The sequence below is a fragment of the Sipha flava genome, unplaced genomic scaffold, assembly GCF_003268045.1.
Source record: "Sipha flava isolate LNK unplaced genomic scaffold, YSA_version1 104_pilon_pilon, whole genome shotgun sequence".
NCBI classification, from domain to species: domain Eukaryota; kingdom Metazoa; phylum Arthropoda; class Insecta; order Hemiptera; family Aphididae; genus Sipha; species Sipha flava.
The window spans coordinates 1,406,064-1,432,266 of NW_020271718.1; the positions used below are offsets into that span (position 1 = coordinate 1,406,064).

The 26,203-nt window shown below is 30.4% G+C and overlaps 1 protein-coding gene across 4 annotated transcripts in view; it reads right to left on the minus strand.

Moving 5' to 3' along the window:
• Positions 1-9,348: 9,348 nt before the first annotated feature.
• LOC112684159 (eye-specific diacylglycerol kinase) overlaps positions 9,349-26,203 on the minus strand; it is a 156,913-nt gene continuing 140,058 nt past the window's right edge. The window contains exons 8-20 of one of the 4 annotated variants that reach the window (XM_025555530.1): positions 25,222-25,435; positions 23,947-24,236; positions 23,207-23,400; positions 23,006-23,103; positions 22,735-22,887; positions 22,470-22,659; positions 22,273-22,386; positions 19,937-19,981; positions 19,616-19,682; positions 18,834-18,991; positions 16,233-16,396; positions 15,626-15,673; positions 9,349-12,424 (exon numbers count right to left, since the gene is read on the minus strand). In XM_025555530.1, coding sequence (XP_025411315.1) covers positions 15,645-15,673; positions 16,233-16,396; positions 18,834-18,991; positions 19,616-19,682; positions 19,937-19,981; positions 22,273-22,386; positions 22,470-22,659; positions 22,735-22,887; positions 23,006-23,103; positions 23,207-23,400; positions 23,947-24,236; positions 25,222-25,435 — 1,716 coding nt within the window. In that variant the 3' untranslated portion in view covers positions 9,349-12,424; positions 15,626-15,644. The remainder of the gene's footprint in view (positions 12,425-15,625; positions 15,674-16,232; positions 16,397-18,833; positions 18,992-19,615; positions 19,683-19,936; positions 19,982-22,272; positions 22,387-22,469; positions 22,660-22,734; positions 22,888-23,005; positions 23,104-23,206; positions 23,401-23,946; positions 24,237-25,221; positions 25,436-26,203) is intronic. The other 3 variants (XM_025555517.1, XM_025555524.1, XM_025555538.1) reach the window with 3 other exon arrangements.

The following is a 26,203-nucleotide window of genomic DNA, read 5'->3' on the forward strand; positions in this document are numbered from 1 at the left end:
AATTGAATGATTACTTTTTAACTATGGGTGATCACAACAATAAAAGGCCTAATAATAAAAATAAATATAATACCAATAATTCATCATGTTCGTTATACTTAAGAAAGATTACTAATTCTGAATTAAACAAAATAATAACTGACATGAATAACGATTCAGCTCCAGGATTAGACGGAATTGTTATTAAAAATCTAAAATACTTTCATAAATAATCTTTCATATTAGAAAAAATGTTCAATCAAAAATTAAAAGAAGGGATTATCCCAAATCCTTCAAAAATTCTCTAATATCACTCGTATATAAAGGTAAAGGGTCAAAAATCGACTTAAAAAATTATAGGTCAATTGGTTTATTAAAAGTATTTTCCAAAATATTTGAAAAAGCAATCAAAACTAGGCTCATAAATTATTTAAAAGAAAATAACGAGTAAAATGCGCACAAGTTTTAGATTCAAGTCGGGTCCATGTACTCACCGTATGTATACGGATTAAACATTTCTTGTTAAATTTTTTTTTTTATATATATACATAGGTATTCAATGTTTATTTAAGATGCGGGACGACACACAACGTTAATAAGAAAGGAATATTCTATATATTAAAACTAGTAATTTTTAAATTTTTAATGTATTTAATATATTTTTCAATAGCAGAATAATTTTGTTTTCGATCGGAATGGAAATATCCATTTCCAGGACGATGATTACACCAAAAATAAATCAGTTTGTATTAAAAGCGTACTGTAAGACAATAGTTAATTCTTAAACAAAAATATTGAGTAAAATAGTGACGCGCAAAAAGAAATAACATCCCGTAAAATAATTTGCTATAAAATTGATAATTTTTATATCAAATTTAAAAATGACGAATAATGTACATTTGTTATCGATTATTATTCTTGTTTTAAACATCATATTTAAAAAAAATATATACAAGCACGCGACAGTCCATCAATGTATCTAATTTTTCTTTTTGTAAGCGATAATAATTCATTTTACGCAGACATTATTGCAGCGCAATCTATCAATCAGAAAAAATAACTAACAATACGCGATTCGTATCACAATTTTTTTCTCATTCACAAGAAAATATGTTAAACATAATTATAATACGTGTCCATCACAGGGGCGTATTTAGGCATACATCTAGGGGGGGGGGGTCGACTCAAATTTTTTTTTTAATTCAGGCTCAAAATTTACAAGTAAATTGTTGGTAATATTTAAATCAGGTTAATCCTTAATAGGTATTTGTGGTATTTTTTTTTTTAATCTAATGCCGGATCCATTTAGAATTAACTTTTGCGTAGTTCTTTTTTAACACCTGTCTTTGTTTTGAAAGTTACGCTTGTATTTTATTTGATTTTTCACTAAGTGTAGATCCGACAAAAAGCCCAATTCAGTATTCACAGTCATGCGTAATTTGATTTCGTTATAAAATTATCAACATTAAAAAAATTTGAATTGTGTATCAATTCAGAAATTGTTTCTGAAGTTTCGTTTTTAAGGGAACTCAATTTTATTAATTGACTTTTAATACCATCTAACTTTGTAAAAAATTGAATTATAATTGGAAATATTTTTCCTGATTTATGATTACTAGCGTCTATCGCCAAACTAAAGAAAATTATATTTTCTAAATCTGAATTAAATATATCAATTGTATGTGGAGCTAAAACGTGTTTAACTATTGTAGAGCCTTTAGTTCGTGCGGTTAACATTTTACTAGCAATTTTTGAGTCGGTAAATAATTTTGAATAAAGTGGTGTAGTACAGTCCAGTGAATTAAATTAACTATGGTGAAAAATTACCTTATAAATATTAACCAACTCTGCAGCAGTTACTAATTTTTTTTCTTTTGTATCGGGAGTTAAAAAAAATCTTGGTCACTTTTTCACTAAATTTACACTTTGAGAATTTTTTTTATGTTTATTACATTTAATATGATCGACTTTGTCAGATTTTCCACCGTGGACAATTTGCAAATAGCTTTTGCAAAAAGTGCAATATGCTTCAAATTAATTTCAACTTTCTTTTATAAAACTCCAAGTAACACAAAATTCGTCACGAAAAAACATTTTCTTTTTGGTGCATTACAACGAATTAATTAATAAAAACGAACAATCTAAGCTACTACTACCTACGTTCTACCATTGATTATAGAATAGATAGATAGTCCATGGTATAGAGCCTCACAATTTATTCTAGTAGATGTGCATAAAGAAAAAATACAATTACTTCTTATCGAAGTCCTAATCGTTCTGGCTGTTGGATTCTTGTTATAACCACCCTTTTGTCGAAAAATACTAAAAAGATTTTCTATTACATCCTGATTCAAACGGTTGGTCATTAAAAATACTATATCATTAGATTTTTCTTCTTCAAAAAATTGCAATACACCATTAATGGTCTTCTTAAAACCTTTAAAACAGGGTGGTTGTGTTAATTTTCCTTTTTTTAATTTATGTAAATCTGTGAAGTATTGCAAAGCTTCTAATAAAAAATGTTTTACAGTACCTGAATCAGTTAATGCACAGAGATATGGATTATGGCTATATAAAGACCGGCTATTTAAACAATCAAATAAATTATTAATGAACTCAATAAAATCTGCTGTGTTTGAAGCGGTGTTACTTAGAAGTTGTCCTGTTTGTATGCAAGTTCGGATTGTTGCTGACATTGAATTGCTTAGTAATTGTGTGGCTAATTTAACACGCATTTTTTGAAAAGAATTTGGATAAATATGAACATCTGTTATTTTAATGAGAGACCTACTTTTATGATTTTTTATGTCTAACTCATAAGTTTTTTTTATGTCATCAAATGAGATTATATTATCACCTTTAATAAAACAGGCTTCAATTAAATTATTTCTTATACTTTTAATTAAATGTGGAACGTCAAATATAGAAAATATTTTATTATTATCAACATAAAAATATGGGCTATCTTCTGAAATATTTAATGATTTTAAAGTACTTTGATTGTTTGTGCCTTGATCGCAAACAACAACTTTTGGACATAATCTTACTTCAAATAATTTTTTAAGGACGTCAATTATTAAATTTTTTAAATTGATTTTGTCAACACCAGAATGAGAAAGAAAATAGGCGCCTGGAAATTTCCACGGTGAATAAATACCTCGAGCCATAAACACTAGAACACAGTTAGCACTTTTATTTGTCCTGCCATATTGACCTAAGTCTTCGAAACCTTCAATGAAATCAAATTCTTTGGAATATTCTATAAATTTTTTTATATACATCTCATCGAAACAAACAGTGCATACTTTTTCTTTATAATCAGTTGATTCAATTTTTTTTTTTAAGATTTATAGCTAACTTGTAACAAATCTAATAAACTGAAAAAATAATACCTGAGCTATTTTTATAAATTTAAAACATTTATTTACCCGAATTAATTATCCAAATTTCTCTTCTTTCATCATTGGGAAAACGGAAAAAACTCAAGTTTGGAAATGTTTTCTTCGACTTTCCACAAGTTAAAAATTGGCACTTGTTACCAGACATTTTTAAAATTACTCACAAGACGTAAAAGTAATAAAAAATAAAGTACGTAACAAATAACAATAAGGCAAAATACTTAGAATATAAAACAAGCAAGACCTTTTTTCATTCACAAGTGACAACTGCAGAGAAGAATACTTACGTGAAAACTAATCGTAATTCGTATGTTCACAGAGTAAACCGTAAAATATTGACGAAATAATGATAATAAAATAATAATCGCTAATTTTATCGATTATAATGGAATAAATATAATGGTACTTTAATTTTTCATTTTACATGAAAAATAATTCTATAAATAGAACGACGTATTTTTCGCCGACCCCGCGTGATTGCCTTCCCGTCTTCATGACTATCTATGATAGAGGTACCATCACCTTGCATCTAGCTCCCACCGCGTTCGTCGTTCATCTACCTATGATAGAGGTACCACCACCTTGCATCCTAGCTCCCACCGCGTTCGTCGTTCATCTACCTATGAGAGAGGTACCACCTCCTTGCATCCTAGCGACGCCAGCGCTCCATAGCGGTTGCATCTTACGAGTAGTCACCAAATATTAACATTACGTTGACTATCTATCTATTCTATAATCAATGGTTCTACTGATGTAAAAGTCATAATTCTGTCTCTGTGTCACCCGTACGACTGAATCGATTATCGATAAAATATAAAAATAAAACATGTAAAATGCACAGTGAACATGACTTGTTCAGTTTTCTTAAATATGCCCAGTATTATTATTTTATATTTAGTCTATGGATTTATTAATTATTTGTTATCTTTAACAAAAACATTTTAACTCTCGATTTCAATTATTATTTGAAAAAATAAAACTGTCGAAATTAAATAATTCTAATTTTTTCCTAAAACCTGGACATATAAGCGTCCCGAAAACATTTTTCGGGAAACTGGGACACAAAGTCAAAAACCAGTGACAGTCCCGGTTTTCGGGACGTATGGCAACCCTATGATATACTTGAGCCTCGGTCACACGGTGATAATAAAACGTGATAGTTACTATCGTGAAAGTGTTATCGTGTGAATAGATCGATAGTGACCATCAAACTATCACCATAGCGGATCTCGCACTATCATACGTGCATGATAGTGGATAGTAAATATCACGAGAGTGATAGTCATTATCATCGTGTGAACTACGAAAGTTTGACGTTATAACTAACACTATCACACTATTACACATTATTATATATATTATTTGTGTAAATTATATTTATTTTTATTAATTAAAATCAAAATGAATTAAAGTACATTTAATATTCAAACATTTTTGGAAGAGTACCAAAGCTTCCCATGTCTTTGGCTTAAAAGTAATCCTGAATATTTATTTAGAAATATATGTGATTCTGCTGAAGAAAAACTACTTGAAAGTACAGGACTTGACTCTGTCAAAGAATTGAGGCAGAAGATCAGAAATATAAGATTATTTGTATAATAGCAATCTCAATTTGTTCATATGACGTTTTAAACTTATAAAAATAAATAAAAAAGCTTCCACGAGTATAATTTTTTGCAATCAAAAAATAATTACAATTACTGTACAGTACAATGCAATATATATTATAAAATATTATACAATACAATACCACGTAATGATAGGGCATTATAACAGATTATAAAATTTAAAAAAAGTTAAAAGGTTAAAAAGTTAAAATTAAAATCAATAAAATAAAATCAATATTATTTACAAAATCTTACATTAGTTACTTCCGAGGTTACTTCATTAAATACTGGTTGTATTTTTGATTCTGCCATCGAATTTTTAGAATGCCCTAGTTTTGCATCATATAGTCTTGACTTATTTATTTCAGATTCAAAATTTGAATTGATAATCTAAAAATATCAATTGTAAATGAAAAACATTATAAATTTCATATTATTTGAAAACCAATAAAAAAAAAAAATTGAATTAGAGCCTTTACATTTGGTTCAACGTTTGATTTATTCAGTAGTTGACTCTCTTTGCTACATCTATCACTTTTATGAGGTACAAAGTTTTTGTTACTATCCTAGAAATTATGAAAACATGTTACATGTTAAATATTAGTTATTGATAAAAAAAAAAAAAAAAATTAAATTAAAAACTAGCAAAGTAAAAAAGAACAATGATCAAAATCACAATTAGGTGCATATTAAAAATGGCCCATCAAAACTTTTTCTAAACCATGTTGGTTCGGCAGTGAGTTTGAGTCGTAACCAACCATCTTTAAGATTTTTCTACCACTAATTTTCATTAAAGTGGTCCTGCATAAATCAACAATTATTTATGAGTCATATAAGAAAAAATACACTTTAAAATTTTGATAGATATAGGTACAAATTTAAAACTTGATATATAAATATACATTATTTAAGTTTGAATAGTTGTAATTAATGTACAATATCATATATGTCTTACCTCACATAATTGAGCTGTTTTTTTTGCTACCCACTTGTCTCTTGGGCATCTTAAACCCCAAATTTTACGACATTTTACAGAAGAAGGAAAGTTAAACGTTTGTTTACCTTTTTTGTACGAATTTGAACAAAACACTGCCGCGCAGCCGCCCATTATCAATTTTAAATAATAAAAATTTCAAACGACAGACAAAGCAAAAAAAAAAAATACTATTATTATTACAGTATATTCTGTATCACATGATGCTTGTTTGTTAACATTTTCAATAAAATAGCGGCCAACTTACCCATAGTTATAGTGCCTTAGTAATGATAGTGAAACTATCATAGTATCACGTAATTTGCTGTGAACATTATAGTGATAGTGATAGTAGCTATCGCGATAGCGTCGATAAAAACTATCACGTTTTACTATCATCGTGTGATCGTGGCTTAAAATATTATTGTCACGATATCATGGAACATCTAGTGATAAAAGATGTATGGGAAAATACGTCAAAAATTAATTCTATTTATAAACTGTTTATTACGATATTCTTTGAACCACAAATATTATTACTAATTATTATTACAAATTACTAGAGTTGGACGAGTATTGGTTTTTGATGTCGAGTCGAGTTCAAAGCACTCGAAAAACGCTGAGTACTTGAAAAAAAGTCGAATACTAAACAATTTGAATCGTCGAATATTCGAAAAAGATTGAGTACTCGAGAAAAAAGTCGTGGTTACCAATTTATTTAAAATTTCGTTATCATGATATTAAAAAAAAAAACCAAATAAATAATAATATTTTTTTTCGTGTTTGATTTGAATGCCGTGCGAGATCTATTTATAACAATATAACACAATTAGCAAGCAACAACAATCTATTGTTATGAAAAAAAAAAAAAAAATAATTAAAACCATCAACCTTCCTTGTCTTTACTATCGGAAATATTTGGCTCTCAGTTATTTATAGCCTTATATATAGAGTACTCGATTTAATTGAACTACTCGTATTTACGAGTGCAAACATTTTTTTGTCGAGTCGAGTCGAGTACTTGAATCTCGACTGAAAATATTTTATTTAGTAATTTCGTCTAACTCTACAGATTACTAATGTATACTTAATGAAAGACAGTACCCATTGATACCCAATGCATACCTGCAATGTCACAGCAAACTTAATTGGAAAACAAACCAAACCTGATTTAGATATAATTTATCAGTCTGGTATGAATTTTATAAACTATAATCAACCCGACTGGTGTAATATAAATATATATATATATATATATATAATTTACTATAAAAAGAACTTTGGTCATTCCGTTGCTTATAAATATTTGAAACACTCGTAATAATAAACGGCGTTACCGACGTTACATATTATTAATCTATAGTGCGTTGTGGGCGTGTTATATTAATTTCGCTGGACGATATCGTCGGAAGGTAATGTCCACTTATGAAGAATCCACATAAATTCTCATCCCTACATAACTGGCCCCTAGGCGTCCGTATATAATATCTAATCACTGCCCGTCCGCTTTAATCGTAATATTATGATTACTATTAATAAGAAATTAAAATTAAGATTTTGAGTGAAACGAAGAATGTAATGGTTTTGCCATAATATGTTTTATTGTCATGCTTGTGTACACGATTTCGTCCAGAAGGACTGTTCCGATTGTTACAATACTAGGAGGTTTCTGATAGGAATTGGTATCTTGTTGGTATCTTGAGGAAGGAGAGGCCATGATTTTTTAAATTTTTTGACAGTTTTCCGAATAATTATAAACCGCTCTCTATTCATAACATATTTATTATGTTTTAAATTTTTATAATACCAATATAAATTTTTATAATATCAATATGACAATATGTTTCTAATTTTAAATGTTCATAGCACTCAAAAATTATTCATATTGTCGAAATGACCTAATGTTGCCGAAATGAATTATTGCCGAAACGGCATCGCTGAAATGTGTTAAACCTTAAGTTTAGTATATTTGGTTGGCAAGCCGACCGGATAACACATAATAAAATACTATCTCAACTGAAGTATTACAAATATATTTTTAATGATACACTGTTCATAAACGAGTACATGTTAAATAATATAATAATTTTATGTGAAAAATATAAAGGTATAATAGGTATGATAAAAAAACGGTGACCCGAATAAAATAAAAATATTATTGTTTAATTGGGTTGTTATGTATAACAAATGGTAGTGTTAAACTGTCTAAGTTTTACCGTTCACATTGATAATTTACGAGTACCAATATATTATCAGGTAAATCATATGATATAATAGAGTGAATAATGTAGAATTCGTAAAGAAAAGTATAAATGATAATCGTCTCGTTTAAAACTAAACAATAACCGCTACCATATTAGAGCGTATTAAATCATATTCGTTTTGATTGTCGAATAACAACAACATTATTAAAATAATAACATTATAGACATAATAATATTATGTAATGTATAGACATAAAATGAAATTAACGAAAGTGGTACCACACTTACTACCAGTAATAACAATAATAAAGATAATAATAATAATAATAATAATAATAATAATGTTTACATATAGTCTAATTATTTAATTAAATATAATAAATGTGTATATATATGCATATATGTATACACACAGAGCCGTTCTATTTTATGTAACAAAAATAACGAAGATTACGTTATAATTACATGAATATTCATACAGTCGCAAATATTTTTGCAATTTAAGATTTAAACGATCTCGTATATACACGTATAATATACATATATACACAACAGAAGTGCTTTAAAAATAAATGTTAAGTATATAATTATGTAAATAAAATGTATGTACATTCAAAAGTCACATAGAAGATGTTAAGGTAGACAAACGTTTAAGAACAAAATTAAATCACAGTAATAGCTCGATAAAATAGTAACAACAGTGGTATTGGTGTTCATGAGTTCACGATGCAAAGACTCGTAATCAAGACTTAAATCTATAATTTCGAATAAGGCGGTAAATATAATTATACATGTATAATATATAGTATGATAGTAGTAATATAATTATCTATAATTCTATAATATAATCATAATAACATTTATATTAATAAAATTTAAAAATACGATAATTTAAGATTTTCCAAAAAATAGTGTTTACAGTATAATATTAATAATAATAATAATAATAATAATAATAATAATTACAATAATAACAATAATAATTATGTATCATTCAGTATAAAACACTAGAATAAATATTTATTTCAATACAAATTAAAAAAAAAAAAATTCATTGCAGGTTAAGGTGTTCAAATCTTTACTATAATAAAATTGCTACCAATATATAATTATTAGGTGCGAAAATTAAAAAAAAGAATTGATAATAATAAAAATTGTTAATAATAATTTTATAATAAAATCGAAATTATTATATTTTTATTTTTTTATAATTCCGAATTACTCGTATTTTTGTTTTATTTAACGGAGTCATTATATTCCTATAACATCAAGTCGGACTACAAAGTATATTATATAGAAAATGCCTATTTACCAACATTTGTTAAAATGTGTTTCATGTACTAGTTATATTAATTTTATTATGTTTTTTTTTCTAGTCATCTAATTTCGTTAGTAAGTCACGTAATCGACATCACCTCATGCCCGTTTTCTTACGTCACTTAAGGGATTTGGTTTACGGTGAAGGGGTGGAGAAAAAGTGAGATAATGAGAGAGAGTTAGGAAAAGTTAGAAAGTTTTGATTCCATTGAAAATTGTACTACACACCAATAACTTTATTATTTACCCGAAAAGAAAAGAAACGTTGTCACGGATTGTATCGGGGGCTGAGAAAAGGATATCAAACATTTCACCATATTTGTCGCGCTTTCGAATCGTATAAGATATATTGTTTATAGGTATGCGTTTATAACAGGGATCACGTATGATGGTACCGAATTGACTAGTAAAAAATATTGTATGTTGTTATTGATATTATTCACGTAACCGTATCCAATTCCCACGCAGAATCGTGTCGATACGTTAGCTGTCGCACTAACCGACTTATTGTATCTCGATCGGTGATCGCGGTTTAAGGATTCATACGACATTTATTATTATTATTAGGTATTTTTACTGTTGAAATTTTTTTAGTTGAATGGTTGAAATATGATTTGGGTCGGGCTACTGCATAGGGAATGGATTCGAGCACGTTTTTCGTTTCTTATCGCACATCGGTCACACCGGTACGATATAGTGGGTGAGTGGTACACGCGCAATTTGTCGTCAGACCTGAAGCCTCGAATGAGGTGAAGCGTAGTAATAGGTACCTATTGTATGTATATATATATACAGTTGATAATATAATATTGTATACGAGAATCGGATGCCTTCGGGAATTTTCTCGTTTTTCGTTGAACTATAAAAAAAAAAAAAAATAAGAAAATGAAATTAAAGTAAAAGCTCCGACGAGTTTTATATAAAACTTTGTGTTTTTCAAAGACCCCGGAGCATTGTTGACATAATCATAGTCGCGTCGGTGGACCGCATGTATAGAGGTACAACACTCCCACACAAGTGCCGAGAATCGAAAAAAATCCCTAGCAGGGGTAGGTATATTACATGGTTATGCGTACACGCCGCAGGAGGAACCACCGTGAAGTTTGTGTGTATCGCCGAGATAAAGATAGAGGGTGAGAGAGTGTGTGTGTGTGTGTGTGTGAGAGAGAGAGAGAGAGCCAGAGATAAGCTCGAATGGTATTTTCGAAAGACTCGCGAATAATATATACATATATATATATATACACGCGTTCGTATAAAAATACATAGGTATAATAAATACGCGACGGAGCGACGACGAGACCGTTTGATAATAACAATAATAATAATAATAGTAATAGTAATAATAATGTATTCGCTTATAACGATATTAATGTGTTTATTTTCAACGTTTTGTATTGATTTTATCCGAGTGGTGTGTGTAGGTTGTATACAGTATACACGGTCTGCTGATAATGTTACACGCGCATACCTACGTCTCGTCCTCTTTCCTTCCGATCAACTACGCGCGTCATTCCTCGGCCGCGCGCAGACGACGCGAACGACCCGCTCGAATTTACATGATAATAATACGGCATATTATTACATCGTTCGTCTTGATGCTGCGTGCGCTGGAAACGAGGGAATGTAAGCAATATGTTCGGATACACCGGTCACCGGAACTGGTGTCATCCCTTATGACGTTATCGTGTACCACCACTCGCGTGGCATGTGCGAATTTTTGTTCGACGACCGCGCACGGGACAGGTACACGTCGGAAACGCAGGCACACAATTTCCGGCCAAAAGTCCCGTTGTTCCGGGCTGACGCGGCACGGGAATGGATAAAAAAATGGATTCCGTTCGTGTAATAAATAATATTATAGTCACCGTTGCTGATAATTACGCGTGTGTACGGCTAACTGTGCATGAATAATACGACCAAGTCGCCGCTAAGATCGTATCTAAACGGATGGCTGAAAACACGATTGTTGTTTCGGGGTTCCGGCGAAGAGCACAGACGATTTATGCGTCTTAATAGTTTCATTGGTTTTTCTAACAAGTCAAAGTTCCGATCTTGAGCATGGCATCTTTCTCTCGCGGACACTATACGTTTATCGTCAAAATGAATTTCAACGAAATCGAATTCCGACTTCGACGGGCACAGACGTTCGGTAGTGTACGAGCGAGACGAGGAGAAAACCTCGGGAAACGCATAATAACTTACGATGATAAGGATGAGGGGGTTGAACTGTACGTGTATTTACCTAAAAGACCTCACGTGTACTCGACGATCATTATTCCGAGATGATGAGTTTCGTCGCGAGTGCGTTATTAGTGAGTGTACGAATATGAGCAAAGCTTGGTCGCAATTTAACGATTTTGCAATCAAGACCAGTAAAAGTGTAATACAAGTGTTGCGGTGGAGAACATTTTATCACGAAGTATAATTTGGTTTTGAGGAAACTCGTGGTGTATGACGTGTATGCGTCGTTTTGTCGTGGCGAATTTGTGTGTTACATAAAAAGACGTAAGGCCTTGAATTTAAAAAACAAAACAGAAAAAAAAAACAAAGCGTTCAAACGTGTAATACGATAAACACGGTTTGTATCAATATGTAAATACGACGAAGAAAACAATGCGTTTAAATTCATCTGCGACGAACGAGTAAGTAAAATTATAATAAAAATAATAATAATAAAACGTACGTAAGACATGAAATATAATTTCTCTTTTTTCTAATTGACTTAGTGTGCTTTTTTTATACTTCTTCCGAAGACTTTTAATTGTGTATATTGTATTTATTATATAGGATTTACAAAAAATAATAATTAAAATGTGAAATTCAATAATTTTATGAATTAAAATATTTTTTTTTTTTTTTTGACGTTGTCTACTCGTATTCCGAAGAAGTCCGTCTAGACCGACGTCTCTGTTTGGTCCGCAAAAGATACGAACTGAGCTTGGCCTGAAACATATCAATATGACCACATCATTAGTAAAACGATAACATAAATTATCTAAACATTAAACGCTGAAGGGTAGACGTAATAGTGCAATTGATTATCCGGGTTATTTGATCTCAAAGAGTATGTGTCGTCGCAACATTTTATATAGTGTACACACATTAAATAATATATTGGTGTCTTATACGCAAAGAAATGTTATCAAAGCAATAAATTTGGTTTTCGTGATTTAACGTAAACGTTTCCGGTCGGCAGAGCTAATTTTCCTAAGGCATTTGAGTCGATTTTGAAGTACATTACTATTGTATACAGAACTGAAAGGCGGAATCACTCGATTTAATCTGTACGGTTAAATGAACAGGAATCACCAGACGACCATTGTCCCGTAGTCTCCAAACTGACATCCAAACCTTTTGGCGCGTGGCATCAAGATCGAGATAGTGAATGCACTATAATACTCTATGGCGTACATCTACCGTTCGGTGTGTAAGTTGAGGATCTCTTATAAATACTCAACGGTCACTGTAACAATTTTGTTTGAAAGAAATATCGAGTGATACGGGACTTTTATATTATGCTTGAAGTGGCGTATTTTTTTTCTCTTTTTCTTTGATACACTTTGTCAAATTTCTTAAAAGTAGGTATATAATCAATTTTACAATACTCGAGAATTGGTTCCCGAAAGCTCTTTGTGTAGGAAAAATGATCGAATCGTACTCATATTATCTAAATTATGGTTCCTAATTTTTGGATTTCATATTCTATGTTGTGTTACATCGTATTAACAATCGATTCAGACGATGTTATCATTCATTATCGTATGTTTTACGAATGAATAACGTTGAACGTTGACAAATGGTAATATGGTGAACACAAAACAGAAACTTCACAGTTTTAAACTATTTTATTATTTTGTTTTGGATTTGAAAATACTGTTCTATAACACTTCCGAATATTGCTGTTTTTAAGTGCGGTTATAAAATGTGTAGTTTTATAAGTTTAGCCACACGTTGGATAATATTTATAAGTTGATTTGAACGGGCTTTGTCCATCGATATTTTGGTTATAATCGGGATAGGATTTAGAAGGTTATGGAATGCGCAATTGTTACAAACAATGGAATTTAATTTTGCGGTGGTAGTGAGTTTTGAGTTAAACGATTTCGGGCAAAAGTTTTTGACTGGCGGAATTTTATTTTTTAATAACTTTTAATGCACAATGTATACGTACACAATATGTATTAGATATGTAAACATAAAACAAGTATATACCTGGTATTTTGAACGAGACAACTTTCTACATGAAGAGCAGTGTAGTCAAGTTATAAAAAATTAATTTCAATTTAGGTTCTCTATATTGCGTAAGAGAGATCGATACAATTCAACTGTTGATGTTGACGTTAATGAGTGACGACCACAATGGTAATTTAATTGGATGCGAACCTAGCAAATGGATATGCATATATATTCTATGTGTAGGGTTAACCGTTGCAAAATGTTCGACTTAACTATTGTATTGAATTCTAAAATGAATTAAAAAATTTTATTTTGTTTTATATTCGGAAAAACTCAATAAATAAGTATACATATATAATGCTAGACCGTGGTTCGAAGTACAATTCGATATTTTTAAAAAAAAAATAATGCGTGTAATTACAAAAAAAAAAAGGTCACAAGGTTCAATTAAAAACGAGTTCCATTGGCACTGCTGACATGTTAATCGCGAGGTGCTATTTATAAAAGTTGAAAGTATATAACAAGAGTACAACAATAATATAGCGGTCGAGTTTCACAATATATATTTATTTCTGGTACATGATATGCGCATGTATACGTTTAGTTGTAAAAATCGTTAGATCAAGGGTTCAAATAATATATTTATTTCCCAATATACAGCGGAAATATTGTACTTTTATACGTGTAGCGGTGGTAAATTGTTTTATTTTTATATTTTTATTGTTCTACGCTTCTACAGCAGTAATTTTACAGTCCATCTTTATAAACATAAAAGTTAAACACAAAAGAGCTACTCGTATTTTAAATTTTTTTTTTCCGAACAATGAATATGAGTACATACACACACGCACACGATTACAAAAGAATTCACATACGCATACAAACACTTAACAACAAAAAACCCGCTTCGAGCGTCAACGTATTCTGAAAAAATTAGCTCAGATGAGGTTACAAGGGATGTGTTGTCTGAATAATTCAGACACGCGCACGCTCATGTTAATTTCGTGTACGCGCGTTCACCGACGTTATAATGCTACAATAATGCAGTCGTTTTATTTTATTTCGGAAAACCCACAACGAACTTAAAAATGAAGTCGCAGCCGAGAGCGACGTAACCCTGTTAGTCAATTATTCAGGACACGTCATAATCCCATTGTATAGTCGGATTAAAAGCGTTTAATTATTTAGTAAAGGAATAGTATTGTTATTATTGCTTTAACGTGCAATAATTATGTTTTAACGATTAATAAACAACTCCACGTCGTTACAACAATTATTATAATTATATAGAAGCCACAGTGTACGTTTTCCGTAAAGTACCTATAACAGTGAATATCTCTAAAATAGATAGTAATAATTCTATTATCTACGATAACACTTAACGTTAATGTGAAGGATAAAAGCTACCAGATAAATAATAGTATGGACAATATAATTACTGGTTCAACTAATATTACGCCTGTATAGGTTAGCCCCACACTCTGTTATAGTAGTACACTTCTACGCGATCGAGGGATAAATATATTGAATATAATATATCTGTACTTACACACACACAGATATATATTATATATATATATATATATATATATATTCATTTCCATAACATATATTGAATATCGTACAAAGTTTTTCCAAGAGCAGTGAATGTAAGAAAAAATAAGAATTATAATATGTGCAATAACGGCATATGCAAATAAGGTTCAAGTTGTTATAATATATTATTATTGCATATGTTTTGCATTCAATGCTTCGTAGGTTTACGATCGAATATATTTTTATTATTATGCCGTTGTTCGGTTGTGTAAAAGCATACGCGTATACATAAATAGGTCATGGAACTACGGAAGGGCTCAAGCTGACTTACGGTTTTTTAATTTTTTAGAGGTCGTATATAATTGTTTTTACTACTGTATACGTATTAAATAATTTTAAGCTGTTCATATTTTTCTCTAAAGAAATACAGACCGTGTATCGGTTTAAATCCTTAAGTAAAATCGACGTCTTGTCTTCTGTCTAAAAAACAAACAAATGAAAAATGAAAATAAAAAACGTCATAATTTTCAAAGTTATAGAAAACGATTTGAACGGTCGAACGTAACGTGTCGCAGCAGTATAAGATTCCGCAGCCGCTTATCGGAAAAGTAGCATAAACGAGAAAATGCATTTGCTAAGTGCATTCTGCATGCCGTGAGAGCATAGAATATTCAAATTTGTTACAATAATACAGTGTTTATACGGGGCAAGTGGAGTTTGGGGAGAATTCACGTATATCTATATCCGCCGGTGCCACAAATCTGTACAATATAAGATACTACTGCGAGGGTGGTTCTAAGATGGGAACTTAGTACGTGTGTATCGAACCAATGTTTATGTCAGACCTTCTATCCCGAGATGGAAGAGATTCATCGTCAATTTCCAAGGGGGTATATGGTAAAAACCAATTTTGGTAAATTCGTTACATTGGAAAAAAAAATCGGTGAAGGTATTATTATTTTCTCCAAAAGGTTATCATCTACCCCTGTTATTTTCCCCCTGAAATATATACTGAATAAAATTGCAGCAAGGTACTTACATTCCAAGTACTTGGCAAGGTCGTAGTCTCGGGTTTGTTCGGCAATCTGTTGAGCGGTCCGGTCGTGTTTGTCGACAGCCAGTAACGGCGCCCCGGCCGACACCAGCAGGTAGCAGATCTTGCGTTCGCCGTTTTTGACGGCCACGTGCAGAGCTGTCTGTCCCCTGGAGAAAAACACGACACATGGTCATTCGGATAAAATTATTATGCGATAGCGTAGGCCCCGACTGGACTGAAAAGTCCCCTTCAATGAAGAAATATAGCAGATTGCCATCGATTGGGTATTTATGAAGGAGTCTACGCTTATCCAGTAATTCTAAAGAGCACAAGTAAACGAACACAAATCGTTCATATATTTTAAGATAATATATTTAAAAAATTTTTTTTTCTCGGATCCATTGTTCAGTATTTGACATGAAAATGATTTCAATTTAATCACATTTTTTTATTCTAGGCCATAAAAAAAATCAAGGACCTGCATCAGAAGCCGATAAAAAAATTTCAGCCTTCAAGTCCCGGTGCATTGCATCCTCTGTAACTCCACAAAGCCGGGTACTGTATGGCTAAGAATGTCAGAAAAAACGGTACCCGTTATAAAAATTAAAATTAAAATATAAAAAGCATTTTTACATGATAAACGGTTAGTCTGTTTTCATTTCTTGAATCGATGAAGATAAAATGTGTAAATATTTAAAAAAAAAAAAAAAACCGTAGATAGTAAAATATAAAATATAAATAATGAAAAACAAAAATTAATTGTATGATTCATATTTAAAATTTGCCAGTGAATATAATGAACGAAGAGAAAAAGAAATAATAATATTATACCTTTTATGTGAGCGAAATAGTTCTATTTTAGTTGTTGGAAATATAAACGCCTATTTAAATTGTTTTCATGGGAATAAATATTGTTTTTGACAAGGCAAAAATTTGAATTTTTTTTAACGTTAAACATAAATAAAAAGAAATATTTATGTTTTTCACCGGTAGAATGTGATTTTTTTAAAAATTAATTTTATTTAGATTTTAAGTTAAACATTTTTTTTTTTTAATTATAACGTCACTCAAATAATCTTTAGTTTTTTAGTTTACGAGCAAATCGAGCGGGCTAATAGTACCCAGCGTTTCAACAAATATGAATAAACATTTATATTTGAAAACAAATTAGTTTTTTACGGGCTGTTTTTAACGTACGAATATTGTTCTTTTTGGACATTTTGTCAACGGTATTTTTGCTTTGATTCAAAACTTTAACACTTTTAACGAACTATAATATAAGCGTATAAATTTCGGTTTTAACGATATTCGCATGGATACATTTTTATTTATATTTAAATCGGATTTATTTTTTAGAGACGTAGCGAAGCATGTCACGATTGGATTTAGGAGTAACACCTGTTCTTACTCACAAATTCCGCGGTAGATATCGCGTAAAAGGATACATTTTGGATACCCAAGTCCCACACCGGATGTTTTTGGAGTTCCTGCTCACATTTTTAGGATTATCTCACCCGGTAAAATAACAAAAGCTAATCAAAATACCTCACTTATAGTTTTATTTAAACGATATTAAAAGTCATATTTTAAAGGCCTTGAATGTTTGGATTTATGAATTTTATCGATTTATTACATTTAAATACAACAGGTAACACTCGTTTTTATTAAATAATTTTTAAAATCATCATTTTAATGAGAAATGTATTTTCTTATGAAGTACGTTGATCACGAAAAATTTGATCTTTGTGCGCATCGAACAATTCTTGGAATTTATTCGAATTTTAAAAATAGCGCAACATTAGTAAATAAAAGATTCGAGGAAAACCAATTTCGCGTATAGCAAGTACTGCAAGCATCCTAAAAGTTTCGTTTTTGCAAAACGTAAAATAAGTATTCGATTTCATTCGCACTTATATAAAATTGTTCTCAACATTTATTCGGTAACCACTTGAATGCTATGTATATAAGTTAATAGGTACACAGGGAGTCATTTGGTGTTGTTGTCTGTATAAGCGCAAAGCGAAAACTCTGTATTCACACGGGCACTTAATATTCAGCTTCTTACTTCTGTTTCGTTTTAAGTTTGTTCCGTCACGTTCAGCGTATGACATTGTACCCTATAATTTTTTATCCATATGCAAATTGTATACGAACGAGGCCAATAGGTTTTGGATAACCTTTAACCAATACAAAACCGTCATAACAATAGATTCGATTCAGTTGTTTTATTTGATAATCAACATTTCTGACTACTTCTGATCAGCGTTAATAGTAATATTCCCGAATCACTGGTACTTTGTACCGTGTATGAGTAATCTGTTATTATGAGCCGTTGTTGAGCATAGTTTAATTTAATTTATTAACAATTTTTCTAGATATATACATTTCAAATATAATATTTTTTTAAAATACTACTTCAAATTAGACTATAGGTTCAAAAAATAATATGATAGTTGTAAAATGTACTAATTCTTATGACTTACGTAATTACGTACTTATACCAAAAGAGACTTTTCAGGTTGACCCTTTCTTCCCCTCCCACCATTACTTGTTACGCTTTAAAATTGTTATGTTATTACCAAAATTGTATGAGTCGTTACTTACTCTTGATTGTCTTTGATTGAAACAATGTTCGACGGCGCATTGGCCAGTATGTACCGCACCAGGTTTGAATCTCCGCGCTGACTTGCTACGTGTAATGCCGTTTGCCCATCTTTGTTGATGGACATCAAAGAGTAACCCATTTCGAATAGATTTCTCAGCTGAAAAATGCACAATTACAAGTCTATTATGATAAAGTGATTGCACCGTGTACTGTTTGAACACCATTCGAGGGCAAGGATAAATCCCCGCATTCATAAAACGATTATAAGGTACTTGTTGCAGATTCACTATCCGAAAAAAAAACAACCATAAGTGTTCAAAGGTGGACACCGCGGTCGGAACCGAAGTAAGTTTTCAGGAATTCTGAAAACGAATGAGATAAAACAACGAGGTGGTTATTTTCTAACACGAGCGCCGAGTCAACGTTTCGCAAAACAAACGCGCATAGAACTTGTTTTAAGCTGCATTACGCGTGTACTAAAACATGACGCGATAAGGGATTTAGGATGCAATTCGAACGTGAGTACAAGATGTAAGAATGACACTTACGGTTAAATAAATATAGAAAACATGTAAATTCGATTTTAAAAAGGAAATCAAAATAGTACAATGGATGGAAAATTTGAATAAAATGTACATATACAAACAATAAAATAATATAAATGTGCATACATTATACAAGGATTTCGCATAAGAAAAACACATTTCACAGAGCATATATATAAATATAGAATAGAGGTATGGTTAGAGTTGGTTTTTTGTATTTATTGTTAAAATATTACCATGTTTAAGTTCCCTGTTTTAGCCGCTTCGATTATTTTATCAGAAGTTCGTACTTGACTGTAATGGCTGTAAAAAAAAATCAAAACAAAAACATTTTAGAATAAATACTTATAATAAGGATCCACTAATTAATCGGGTTGTGTAGTTTTTTTACATCCTATCCACTCTTGTGAAATTAAAACTAATGTATATACTTACAAAGCTAATTATACGCAAAAATATATCCTATGTATGAATATATTTTCAGCAATTTAATTGCGAATTATTTTTCTAACTTAAAATACTAAGGTTTATTAACTAAAAAATATAATATTACTTACTTATCTTCATTTGATTGTAAATTAAATAGACGACTGTATACATCACTAAATGAACATGCAAAATTATAGAAAAAAAGAAGGTATATCATGCATATTATTTAAAAAATATTATGTATGAATTTAAAAACTAATATTCTCAAAAGTACTTTTGTTTTAAATATTACACTGAATTAGTATTTTTCAATTATATATTTAATTGTTTTGGTAGGAAATCTATTAGCATTTTTATTAAAAAATTTAAGATCGAAATAACACGTATAGGGGAGAGCCCGTATAGAGGGGCATCAGTAAGACACTCAATTTACAAATAGACACAATTCATTCAATTTTTGTTACTAAAAAAAGTTATTATCTTTTCTTTATTTTAATTTGATTAAAAAATACAAAATAAAATAATAATTTTATTTAAAATATTATTATAAATATTTATTTCTTATGGTCTATTTTTTCTTTATAGTAGTGTAATACTTATAAAAAAATGTGTCTCACCAAGCCCCGTCTCATATGGCCCCACATATTCATTTCAAGTTAAATATTTAAAAGAATTACTTAAACGTATTGTCTTATAAATATCATTAATGTCGGAATTTGTATTTTTTTCTTCTAATTCATATAATATAATAAATATGTATAGTTTAATAAATTATACTATACTAAAAAAAAATATGGCGATTATATTGTTCGTTTTGATAACAAAATAGAGAGAACTGTTGATGATAACATGATTCATATTATCAGAATGATTAGAGAATAAAACTGCAGAATAAAAACGTTACATGCAACATTTTTCTTCGTTATACCTCGGTATGAACTGCTAGAATTTATTTCTCATTTATCTATTTACATTGTCTCACCATGCCCCCTACTCATTACTTATAAAATCCGGCTGCAACTTGTTTGCGCACAATTCATAATTTTTACCTGAAAAATCGGAACTCTGCGCACACGGTTATGTTAAATATACAACTGGTTTGCGTACACGAAAATAATATTTTTTTGAAGAGTAAGTCAATTTCAACGTTTAATACAATGTGGATAACAATTCAGGATCTTTGTGTTTATACGCTTAACCAAGAAGTAAATATTAAAGAGTTCCATGTAGATTTTGAGATATCCGCACACTATGCTTTACTAAATCTTTATCCCCATTGTAAAATTGTGGCTTGTACTTTTCATTTAGCTCAAAGTTAGTTTCAGCACATTCAAAGTAACAAACAATTATTACTTGAGTATAATAACAAAAATTCCAATATTGGTAATTGGCTTAAAAGTTTTTTTGGTTTGCCGTATTTACCTCCAGAAGAAGTAAAAGATGCCTTTACACAATTAATATCAGATTGCTCAACGTCAGATTTTTCATTTCCAACTACGTTCTTGAAAAATATATAATTCCCGATTCAAAATTTAATCCTACGTTATGGCCAGGACATCCAAAAAACGAGCCTCGAACTACGAACGGTTTAGAAGTATTTCATAGACATTTTAACCAACAATTTTACACTCCACATCCCCACATACACCAGGTAATAAGTGTAATTCTTAAAATACAAAGCGAAACATAATTAAAAATAACATCATTCAACAAAAATATAAATAATTATCGCCGTAAGGAGTCAATAGAATCAGTTGAACATCGCATAAACTAATGGACAAAATATACATCTGACGAAATAGACCAAATTAAATACATTCAAATAATGGGAAACTTTTATTGCAAAAAATAATAGACATGTATATATTATCCGTATATATTATACGTATATATACAAATCATATTATATTAAAATTAAAATTAACATGCATTTTTAACTTGAACAAGTATTAAATATTATTTATTACAATTATTAATAAGCAATTAACATACATTTCTAACCACACATTTGAATACATTCATAGACAGTCCAAAGTCTGTTAAGGGTAAAGGAAAATGTATGCAAGTACTTTAATAATAAAGAAATATTAATATGCAAGGTATTAAACTATTAAAGTCTAAAAGGTAAATGTGCGCAAACCATGTGAATGATTACGACTCGACTGTTCCCAAACGAGTTGTAGTTTTGTGCCCAATCAAGTTGTCTTTTTGATATTTGTACGCAAACCAGTACCGCTCAAATATCCAGTGTATTATCCTTTACAATACGATTAAATTATTGTGTTCAGATAATGCGTAAATGCATATTTATTTTAAAAAATTTTAAGTGAAAAATTAATTTTTGTAAAATCAAATGATTTAAAATATGATATAAAATATTTGGAAAAAACAAACGTACTATTATATATTGAGAAAAAAATACGTTATAATAGTGATATGATTAATAATCTATAGTGCGTTGTACCTAGCTCTCATGGAATGATTGCATTCATTGGTCGTTGCTTCATTTTGTTGAAACGCGACCGTCGACTGTCTTGTGATATTCTCCAATCGATTTACCTCCGATTTAACCAGCATGCTTTAAACACCAATAACAATAACCCTTTAAAAAGATGCTCCACTTACCTGACCGTCGACGGGTTTAATGATTATTTTACTGACCTTGTCATGTCTTGTGCTCCTAAATCTTCGGAAGATTCTTTTGCTTTCAGAACCACAGTCAAGTCTTCTTCTGTAGAAGGCGGCCCTTGCGGATCGTCTAATATAAACAACTGGTCGTGTGTGATGTCTATAAGGTAGTGAAGGCTTTCCTGTGCTCGGTCGATCCTGAAGAACCGTTCAGCCGTGCAACCTGCAATAAGTGCGACGCGTATTACATTTGATGATCAAATTATCCCAATAACAACTAAATACCGATAATACGTACAGTCGACGAAACACCAGTCTGGCGATAATTTCGGCATGACGTTGCCCACGTGATCTTTTGATAAGCCGCTGTTCAGTTCTAATTTTTCGACCAAATTGCGCACGGTTTCTAAATCCGCAATTGGCTCCACTTCGATTTCACCCATATTTATAGCTAAAACAATCGAAACAGCAACACGGTTATAATTACGTCATCATAAAGCAGTTAGGGTAGAATAGGGTTTTCGGTAATGTTATAAACTGTAACCGGATGTATTATGTGGCCAACTAACATGATTGGACGAGCAGTTCTTTGTCACAGTGATGTTGCTCGTAATCTTGAAGCCTTAGTCTTTGAACAGATACTTTGCGTTTATCGATAGTAGTTTCTCTGAAATATCACAGACATATTGTTATCCAAACTTTGTAAACATATCACATACATTGCGGCTGAAATATTGATAGAGCTTGCAATAATCAAGTTATTAACTTACCGAGTAGGCGTCTGTCTGCCTTTTCGTCGTTTAGCCATCATAGACGCCTGATTGAAAAACCCTAGGGTGATTACAGACGGTTTTAGACGGCATGCTTCACCGTCCACTTGCATGGGTACCGATTTATTGGTGATTATGCGAGCGGTTTTGCATTGGCATAGAGGTGTCCCTGTTCCTCCGGTTTGCAATCGGGTCTAAAAGAAAAATAAAGTTAACGACGATGCTTAAATGGATGAGTCTTAGCTGTTTCAAGGTTTTTCTTACGCCTATAGCGATTAAAGTCGATATCAGAGTAAAACATCGATTTTTCTTATTCAAAAAAATATGTACAGTTTAAAGTACATACTGTATTAATTTTAATTTTCAAGTATTTTCATTATAAAAGAATATGCCTTTAATATGAATAACACTGACAGAGTGTCATTGTGTTTTATGAATAAGATTAAAAATTAAAATAGACTGTAGAAAATGAAATAATATTTTCGTTTTCACACGAAAAAGATGTGTATAATTTTTCGTAAACTATTATTACTTAGAGTATATAATAAAGTTATTATGTTGCTGCGCGGGATGTTAATAATGATGTATTTGATAAAATGCAGGAATCCTATTAGGTACATGGTACGTTAAAATACAATAATTTCAGTTAAATTTAAATAATTGTTATAAAATATAAACGATAATTTCCATATTTATAAGCAATTATAATATGTAAACGAGTAGAGTATAGAATCGCTTACAATTTGCATGATCGTTAAACCGATGACTTCGATAAGTCCGTCGTCTGTCGCATTGTTGCCCGCCGATTTGTTCCATGGTCGTGTGCCTCCGCCATAGCTGGGAATGTTCAAGAACAATATGGCATGTACTTTTAAGTCTTTGATCCGTTGTGTCATGTCTTTGCCATCGCATTCCAATAATACCATTTCCGATAAACCTTTCCACTTGCGATCCAGCAACTCGATGCCACCTCTGACGCCGTAGAATAACTTATTGTACATTCGTGAACTAAACTTTTCCGGATTAGCCTCTGAAATAATCGAATCAAAATAATAATATAATACTAGAAATCATCAATAGATAATCGTAAAATCATGATGTGTGCTTATACGTTTTGTATTTCGGTGTCTTGGAATATAAAAAAAAAATTAGTTTTTTGGATCATACTGGATGTTACTTTAAGGAAAACTCTAAGACTCGAAACGCCATAATATTACAATGGATTTTGAGGTAAAAAACTGGATGCATTTAAGAATGATCGACAAAACGTCTGATTTCAATGAAACAAAATCACCTTGCCGATAATCAATTCAATTTTTCTTTACTTGAGTTTTCTTTTATGAATAATCCTTCATTTTATTCGGGATTTTTTTTTTTTAACTAATAATTATAACTTGTTCTCATATGCATTATTATCATTATTATAAAATTTCTTTATTGTAATTTTTAGGATTTTGGAAAAGCATAAAAAATAGTATCTCGAAGTTACCAATAAAGATTTGCGTATGTTAATACTATTTGCAACATAATATTTGTGTGAGGCAGGATTTTCCACGGTTACTGTTTGAAAATCGAAATACCGGTCCAAATTTAATGTTGAAAAAGAAATGCGTATAGTAGTTATAACGTTGATTCCAAATATTGATGCATTACTACAAGTATGTGCAGAACAACCGCATTTTTCACATTAACTTACGAGTAGTCATAATAATAATAACAATAATAATAATAATAATAATAATAATAATAATAATAATAATAATGATAATTATTTTTTGTTATCAAAAAACATTATGCTTATATTTAAATAAAAAATGTTGTTTTATTTATTCATGGGAGGCCCGATTAATTTGTTTTTGTTTCGAGGATATGTGTCCCAAAAAAATTAGGGAGCCACTGTATTATACATTAAATTAATGAATACCTATACCCAACCTTAAGATGATTATTGTACGTTTTGATATTTATGTACATAATAATAATGATTATTGATGGTTATTTATGCAATTTCTTACCTCTAGCTTCGTGAAATTCAAGTGCGATCTGAGCGTCTACTCCCAACGAGTAGTAATTATTTATCACGTTTAATGGCAAATTTTCGTTTCCAGCGTAGTCAGTTCCCTTAACATTTTCGTTGGGTACCACATCCAAGTTCCAGCGGTCCAACCGTACTGTTTCGCTTTCTTCTAAATTGGTTAATATTTTTGATACCGGTTCATCCATATAACCCTGTAAATACAATTATTAATTTAGTTACCGAAGAAAAACAAATCTTTTAGACTGTTGGACGATTAAATTAATATAATGTATACAATTGAATATAATATATTGATTAAACTTCGGAGCAAAGCGAGTTTTTATTATTCTTGCTTTTTATTATAAGTTAATATTTTTGCGGGTAATGAAAATTAATGAAAAATGTCAAAAATCTTATGCGATCGTTCTGAAATCAAGATAATAAAATGAGAGTACCATCATTATGAGAAAATTTCAATAATTGTTCATATAATTCAAATATGGACCAAATAAATATCATCATACTATAAATAATGTAGATTTACTTTTTGTTTAGATTAACATGAGATTTAAATTAAAAGATAATGCTTAAAATTCTTCTTATAAAACTTAACCTAACACTAACAGAAAATCGATAAGATAAAATGAACGATTGCATTGAACTCTGCTTAGAATTGTTTTTTGATTTATTATTGTTTTCGGTTTTAAAATCCGCTACAGCTTAGTATCAAATATTATTCGTTTTTATATATTCTTTAATTATATTTGATGATAACTTTTTTTAACTGTTATTAATGTGTTTTCATAACTGTATGATTGCATACTTAAATATATACTCGTGTATATTTATTTATACATGTAAGTATATATGTATTTTACTTTGAAGTTTCTGAAATTGTTGAAATTTAATTATTTTTAAAGGGACCAGAAAAATATTATTCAGAAAACAATTAAATGTGTGGTAGAATCATCAATGTAAAA